This window comes from Acanthisitta chloris, unplaced genomic scaffold (genome assembly GCF_000695815.1).
Source record: "Acanthisitta chloris isolate BGI_N310 unplaced genomic scaffold, ASM69581v1 scaffold16229, whole genome shotgun sequence".
NCBI classification, from domain to species: Eukaryota; Metazoa; Chordata; class Aves; order Passeriformes; family Acanthisittidae; genus Acanthisitta; species Acanthisitta chloris.
This window is the reverse complement of record NW_008693355.1, coordinates 9,059-17,290: the sequence shown is the minus strand read 5'-3', so window position 1 is coordinate 17,290 and position 8,232 is coordinate 9,059. Positions and strand designations below refer to the sequence as shown.

General features: G+C 44.8%; 1 protein-coding gene across 1 annotated transcript in view; it reads left to right on the top strand.

The window, feature by feature from the left end:
- Positions 1–201: 201 nt before the first annotated feature.
- The window catches only part of TSPAN2 (tetraspanin 2), a gene marked incomplete at both ends in the record, with an annotated part of 16,865 nt that continues 8,834 nt past the window's right edge, over positions 202–8,232 (top strand). Inside the window, one exon of the mRNA XM_009083051.1 lies at positions 202–304. Within this exon, the coding sequence (XP_009081299.1) occupies positions 202–304 (103 nt within the window). The remainder of the gene's footprint in view (positions 305–8,232) is intronic.

Here is an 8,232-nt window from a genome sequence, read left to right as displayed (position 1 = left end):
AAGCATTGGAGAGCTGAGAGAAGTACATTGCATTGTAACAGGAATTTGTTGTTATCAGACACTGGCAAGTGCTTCCTGAATTTTCTGATAGTGCCACCCTGAGCTGTGAGATTTCAAGGAAGCCCAAAGTGCCAGTGGCACCTCCCTGATGCTCTCCAGCAGTTTGTTGCTGCAGTGCTGACTGTTCTGTTTGTGTTGCAGCTGGCAGGACTGGCTATCATTGCCTTTGGGCTCTGGCTGAGGTTTGGTGGGGCCATGGCAGACTTGACTTCAGACAAAAAGTCTCCAGAGTATTTCTTCATGGGTAAGTTACAAGACAGCAGTCTTCAGCCTTGGTTTCATCCTGGGACAGGTGACACATGTTATGCATTGAATTGTATGAAGGTCAACAATTTTTGGGCTGAACTACATGGAGTTGGATATTGTGGTGCTGTGTGCCATGTGTGTGATGGCTTTTGACCTTTCTGTGCTTGGCATCCACTTCCTTAGTCCTAACTAATCTCTTCTCTTGGATTTGATCCAGTCCTCATGAATCCTAAGTGAATTGTGCTAATACTCTCAGAATAGAAGCTGAGATGGGCCAGAGCCTTGTGGGGCTCAGCAATACATCCTTCCAGAGCTCTCTGTGCAGCTGCCAGCCAACAAAACAACAGTGTCACTTCAGAATGGTCCCAACCAGTGAAACTTTGCTCCCCAGTTCTCCCTGTGTCTGCACACAGAGGTCTCAGGGTGACTGAAGTACCAGAGCAAATCCTTCCACAGCTGAAAAGTCAAACTACCTGGTGTTCAGTCAATTCAGGAACAATTTGTCCAGCCTGGGCAGGGATCAACTAGTTCCTCAAGCCCACAGAACTGGTATTAGTCACATCTAAGTTTAGCATTTGAGATAATTTTTTTCTCCCTAGGATTTCCAGTTGGGTTTTCTGGAAATGCCACCTGTGTTCCATATCTATAGACACCCTGAAATAGCAGCTGCCTGGCCCTGCCAGCAACTGCATTCCCTGTCACTGCCAACTGTAACTGTAACACCAGGACAGTCAGGGTTTGGGTTTTTTTTCTTTTTTCTGTTTAGTGCATCACCCCTGGAGATGGACTCAACAAAATCCAACTGGTGCAAACACTTTTGCCATCCACAAGTGCCAAGTGTGGATGAAAACCCAGTCCTGCCTTGCCCATTAAGCCACTCTGAGAGGAATGACTGGGAGTTGACCTGAGATGTCCTGCAGCACTTACCCATCCTTGAAATACTGTGCTGTTACTTTACATACTGCAATTCTCTTGGTGGAGTCCTTGGGTCAGATCCAGCACAATCCTAACCCCAAGCTGCTCTAACACATGCAGCCAAGCTAGGGGTACAGAGCTGACTGTACAGCACTGGGGGAATAGATGGGGAGAATGTGATGTCCAGTGAAGTTTCCATGGGATTTTATAAGGCTGAATAAAACCATTCACACAAAAATGTTTGGGACCTGAGGGTTATTGTAAAGTATTCTGCAGCACCTCCACTGACACAGAGAGCCAGGAAGTATGACTTACTTTTTCTGTTACATCTGAGCTGCTATGACAGCAGCAAATTAGATCATAACTTCATTTCCAGACCCAGTTTATACCTGCTGAATTTCCTATGCTGTGTGTTGGAATGTTTCCCTACCTCATCCACTTAGGTTTGTCCCAGGAGAGTCAACAAGACAGAAGGATGTTCTGGCCTTCAAAATCAAGTGCTGTTGGTTTATTAGAAGCCAGAAAGTAATACATCCTGTGCTGTGAATAAGCACCACAGTCATTTCACAGCTTCTCAGGGCAGACTGTAACACACTGTGTAAACAAGATATCCTTCAGTGCATGTGTATTTACATCTCTGATAGATTTAATCTGCTTCAACCCTGAATAGGAATTACAAAAGTTCTTCAAGGCTGTTCATTTTGGGAAGTCCTGGGGAAGGTTCTTGTAAAAGTTTCATCACAGGCCATGACACTCCAATATTAGGCTGCCACATGTATTTTTAGAGTTGTCTGCTGAGATGTGTCACTGCAGGCAGAGGAAGTGCTATGGAACAGGGCAGAAAGATGTCAAGGATCCATTTAAACTTGTGCTTTGGGTTGAATTCTGAAGCAAAGTTTTTTCCCTTTTTAGCACTAGGCACTGAGCAGAGTATTCCTGTGAAAGAAACTGGAGAATTTTCTCCTGCCTTTCTCCCTCATTACAAGTGATGCTACATGTTGAGCATCTGCTGGGACAGCCACAGCCTGTGATAAGAACAGTGATAAGTTCAGTTACAGCAGACAAAGCTGCACTTGATGGTCCTGCTGCAGAACTTTGCCTCTCTCAGGGATTTCAGCTCCTTGACAGTTGTATATTGGCCCTTCCCAGAGTCTCTGAGCCCTTGTTTATTTGGCTTTGTGTGTTTGCTCTGTAACATTCATCCTGGGTGACAGCCAGAATTCTGCATAGGAATTCTTAATATGGAATGCTGTGCAGCACACAAGGAGCAGCTGCCCTGGGGGGCTGAAAGAGAAAGCAGCATGGCTTAAAATACAAGCATATAGCTACATATCTAAAAATCATTTCCTTATCCCTGTTCTACTGACCATTTTGTGACAACCCAACCCCCTGTGATCACATCAGGGCTCAGGACAACAGTGCAGGTGCATTCACAGTTTGCTTTGTAGGCTGAGGTACTGGGCAGAACTATCATCTTCTGCAAAACTGTTCATTTTCTGTCTTCTAAAGTGCAGCACATTCTGCTCTTTCTGTACCTGGCCTGAGCTGGCAGCTGAATGTAACCAGCTTCTCTCTTGTGTTCCCTTGTGATGGTTTTTTTCCTGGATCTGAAATGTTGGTTTAGTTTAAAATAATTGATAATTATATCCTTGCATTTTCCATTAGGCCAGAATGAGTCTCCTTAAATAGCCTTGTTCTTTACCAGCAGTCCAGCTGTCTTTTCTGCCCCTGGAATAGTTCAGGCCATGACTTGGCAACAAGGCCTGTTCATCTTTTCCAGCCACTGAGATGTTTTTGTTGGTTGGAGAACAGCTTACAGGCAGCAGTGCTGAGGGCAAGCACATATGTGTTCTTAGCTTTCTCTTGCTTGTGGTTTTATGTCTGGTGCTCCATAGTCCCCACTGCAGTTTGCAGTTAAAAACCTACAACAGCAAAGCTTGGAATTGGAACTCTTTGACCCACACAGTCTCCATCCACTTTAGCAGATGTGTCTCACTCTGGGGCAGACTCCTAAAATTGGATACCCTTTCCCTGCAGCTCCTCAGCTTTTGGAGTTCCTACTGCAGTGGGACAATATATTTTTGTGTTACTCCATCTCATAGTGCAGTTTTTGTGCCTGTGCTTCAAGTGGTGAGGCAAAACTGCAGCTTCACTGTTCTGTTGCAGTTCAGTTCTAGTAGAGTTCATGTTCCTCTTGTAGCTGGGCTTGAGAGGAAAAAAAAAGTAAAGAAAAAAGTTTGTTTCAGCAAAGGTCCAGTGCTGGAGGTTATCTGAGTTGTCTGTTACTCTGTACTGACCAGAAGGAGAAAAGGTCTGTAGAATAAAGGGAATTCCCTCAGATTGCTCATCCTTCTGTACCAAGACTGGCAAGTTTGGTACTGGGCAGGAACATCTGCAACAATCAGAAGGAAAGAGATAGGTTTGTGTGAACCCAAGGTGTCAGCATTGCTGTCCTTAATCAATTCTCTGTAGCATTGCTGCTCTGGATTTTAAAAATACTTAAAGCACAGCAATATGGACCAAGTGCTGCTGAGAGCAAGTGAAGCATCTGAGAAGTAAAAACTAATACAGGGACTTTTAAGGGTCAGTCCCAGACTCCTGTTCTCCCCTCTCTGCTTTTGGTGGATGAAAAGCAAAGTCTGCTCTGGTTCCTTGGGCAGCATGAAGGACAAACTCTCTGTGTCCCTAATAAATGAAGTGCAGAGGGTCCCATCACTGCCAGCAATGATAAAATTGAGGTGTAGGTACACAACAAGCCTCATCAGGAATGGTAAAAAACCCAATGAATGTGGATGAATCAGTCTGGGTGACTCTCTCAGCCCCAAAGTGTTACTTCTCCTGCTCACAATCCTTCTGCTCTCAGCCAGTCTGTACTCCAGGCATCATCAGGGCCAAACCAGTTGTGGACCAAAGTTTCAGGGTGGTTGTGGCTTTTTCTTGGGCTCTGTGAGAGCATGAGTGATCCTTTGGGCTTTGAAAGGTAGTTAGATGGAGCATGCCTTAGGATATGAAGTCATGTCTGGAGCTGAAGGATATTAGTGGTTTTTCTCCATAGCAGTGAATGCCCATCCAAACAGGACTTGGCCAGCAGTTAAACCCATGTAAACTGCAGTTCTGTTCTCCTGTGCCTTACTTTGTTCTAGTTCTACTCATGCATTTTGGAGTCAAACACTAAACCCTTAGTCAACAGTATTTTCTCTCCTAAATCCTTAGTCTCTCAAACTCAGCCCTTAAAATGAGAGTTGTTGGCAAAGCAACCTCTGTGTAGAGATGCAATACCACAAGAGGAGCAGCAAATGGTCCTGCCATCATATGTACTGGAGGTCTGGACTTCAGACTTTAGCAATGAGCTTGTCATTCTTGCTATCATCTTGTGTGTCACTCAGGAAGAGAACTGGCTGATAGTGGCCCTGAGTGGAAAACAGAAGCTGCTGCAATGGAAAGTGGCTTAAAAAAACCCATGACACCACCACTACCACCCCCAGGAAAAAAAAAACTTTACTCAAAATGAAAGTAATTCTGAAGTCCTCAGTCTCTCTGCTGGATCACAAAACTTTGCAGCAGTTCCTAATTCAGTGTTCCCCCAGGCAGAATAAAGATAAGGTCACCACGAAGTCACAATTGTGACCAAACAAGCTAATTTAGCCCTAATGGATCAATGTGTCCATCTGCCTTGAGTTGATTGGTTTATATTTGCAATATGCTGAGGTTCTGGAAGCTTTTCTTTATTTATTCACTTAAGCATGATAATGCACTTTATGCTTTTTGCCTATTAAATTAGCCTCCTGGGTGACATCTCCCACCCTCTTCTCTCTGGTGCAGCTCCCTAAAAACCAGTTCCACCCTGCAGCAATAGTTGAATGCATAGTTACACCATTTCCTTCTCTGCCACAGTTTCCTCTCCTCCCTGGAGGGGCTGGAAGCCTTCCTGGTGTAGCTGTGACTGCTGAGCCCTGACTGCACCAAGTGCTTGGGATCCTCAGGATGTGGCTGCTCCATCCCTGGGAGTGTTCCAGGCCAGGTTGGATGGAGCCTGGAGCAACCTGGGCTGGTGGAAGATGTCCCTGTCTATAGCAGGGGATGGGATGAGATGAGTTTTAAAGTCCCTCCAACAAGATGCTGTGATTCCTCTTGCTGTAGCAGCACACTACACTCCAGGGATGCTCAGGCTCTTTTTTACCATCCAAACTCTCTTTAAAAGGCTATTAAAAAGGCTCTAGATGTCATTCCCATTGTATCTCCAGGGAAATGTCCCATGTTTCATTCTGACAGAGCTGGAAATACAATGGGACTGTCCACTCTGAAACCAGTAGAGAAAAGTGTTTGCTCTGTTGGACAACAAATAAAACAGCAACCAGAAAAACCCACATCTCCTTTTTGGGGTGTGCCAGTTCCAAAGCATCTGCAGGAGGGTTGGGATTGAGCTGGTGTGTGTACACACAGAGGATTATTTAGGGTGTCCTAATCTAGAGAGGATTGCAGAGAATCACGTGAGGATTTCAGAACACCAAATAACTGAGTATTACAAAGGCAGATGAAATAGAGTATCAACAAAGTGATGCAAGTGGTAACAGATGATCTAAGTAGAATAAACACTGACAGACTTTAAATTAGCTGCAACCACAGAGAAACGTGGTCTTAGACTCACTGTCAGTTGCTCTTGACAACCAAAGTGCCTTGTTCAGCTGCAGTCAAAAAGGTTTAGGAATGTCAGGAGTTATTGAGAAAAGAAATGGGAATCCAGCTGAAAAAATCTTAATGTCATTGTGTAAATTGCCAGTGCACTAAGTGTCCTGAGTGCTCTGTGGTTGTGGACTAAAAGGATGCAATAAAACTGGGAGAAGAGCTAAGATGTTTGGTTAGACTCTGATCAGATTTTGCACCCTGAACACTCCCACGTGAAGAAACTTTTCACTCTCTTCATGTCATTAAAGTGTAGAATCCATTGCCACAGGATCTGCAAAGTTCAGCTGCAATAGCACAGCTCCACCTGCTCCAGGGATGGTCATCACCCCTGGCCTAGAGCAGTTTGGTGCAGGGTGAAATAGAGCCTGACAGAGCCATTGGTAAGAACTGGCACACTTGGGCTTGAGTGAATTGGGGCTGTGATTATTTAGGGTTGTGAGATGCATGTGAGCAAGATACAACAAATGTTGGTATTCTGTGGGAAGGGGGAGGAAGTGGATTGGGATGTTACATTATGGTGAGGCTACTTTTAAATTGAAATTCAGGATTGGTGCACCAGCAGAAGCCTAGAAACTGTCTGTAATGCTTAGAATCATAGAATCAACTGGGTTGGAAAAGACCTCCAAGATCATCAAGTCCAACCCTACTGTGGTCACTAGACCATGGCACTAAGTGCCACATCCAGTCTCAGTTTGAAAACCTCCAGGGATGGTGAATCCACCACCTCCCTGGGCAGCACATTCCAATGTCTGAGCACTCTCTCCATAAAAAATTTCTTCCTAATCTCCAAGCTAACCCTCCCCTGGCAGAGCTTGAGTCTGTGCCCTCTTGTCCTGCTGCTGGTTGCCTGGGAGAAGAGTTCTGTGGTTCCAGGGGAATTAACCATGAAATCCCTCTTGAATTCACCCAGGCCATTTAACCAGATACATCCATCATGCTCAAAAGAAGAGCATGTTCCAATTCTCCAGAAATTCATCCTCCTTTAGAGGACTCCACCTCTTTGCTCCAGTTTTGTAACTGTGTTTTATAGATAAATATACAATGGAAATCTCTAGTAACGAGCCTGTTTCAGAAACTGCCTGTGCTGCCAAGTGCCACACACACAACTGTCCCTGTCTGGCTGCTTATTTCCAACTCCTACGTGTGTTTCTCGGATTTTCCAGCTGTGTGTCTGCACTGCAGGTTCCTTGGTGCCCTTCTGAGGGTTTGAGAGCTTCAGTCCTTCCGTGGAGGAGCACATGGACTGCAACAAACACACAACCTCAGGAAAATCTCTCCAAGTCCAAGTCCTATCTGGGTTCTAGAGCTCCTGTCATCACTGCCTCTGGGTCCCTCACCCCAAGAACAGAGCTGCTTGTTTTCTCAGTGAAGTAGGAACAGTTGGTGGTTTGTTCAGTGTTATTTACTCAGCCCAAAAGGGAAAAAAAAAAAGGGAGAATTATTTAAAATGGAAAGTGTCCATAGCAGCCAGGTAAACAAGAAACCCATGTGAAATAAAGCCAGACAGTGTGTATTTGTCTGCTCCTGCTCTTTGCAGAAAGTTCTAGGCAGGAATTGGGAGCTCAAAACCTTTAGTAAGATTTGGGGCAAACAAACAAACAAACAAACAAAAAGCAGCTCTGGGAGTGGATTCTGTTCCACCCTCTGAAATTAGACCTCTATCAGCCCAGGCTGATCCTTCCTTCACTCTTGATACACATATAGACATTGCAGACAGCAGCTGTAAAATTCCATCCTCTTCTGCCTGGCCTAAAATGATGGAATTCTGTACCCCTGCTAATCATGAAGGTTTTGTTCATCCAGAAATAACACACAATGGCCTTAATCCTTCTTGAGGTGCTGCTTTACACTTGCAGATCTGCCTCCAAGTCCAGTCCTAGAAGGGATATCTGTTTGTATCCAGAGGAAACAGTATCTTGGGGAAGAACTCCATGCCATGACATCTCTGCTGAGCTGTGGATTTGCCTTTCTTCACTCCTGGGAGCACAGTTACTCTGAGATTGCCAGATAACTTTTTAATTGCCCTTGTAACTACAAAGCAGAGTCAGCTAGAAAATGGGAATCCCTCCTGTTGGAGTTTTCATAGGGAATCTCCCCCATTTCCTTTCAGGAAATAATGATTTTCCCCTTGGGATGACTCAAAAAAAATCAAATCTACAGAAAAGCTTCTGGTGTGTGCTGCTTTCCAAGCTTGTTCTGTGCAGGAGGAAACAATGGCTGGAGAAGGGACTTCCCCCCTTACACTCAGTGTTTTATAGCCAAGCAGGAAATCAGTTTGTTATCAGATATTCTCTCACTTGACTCACTGCTAGAAGCAGAAGTCTT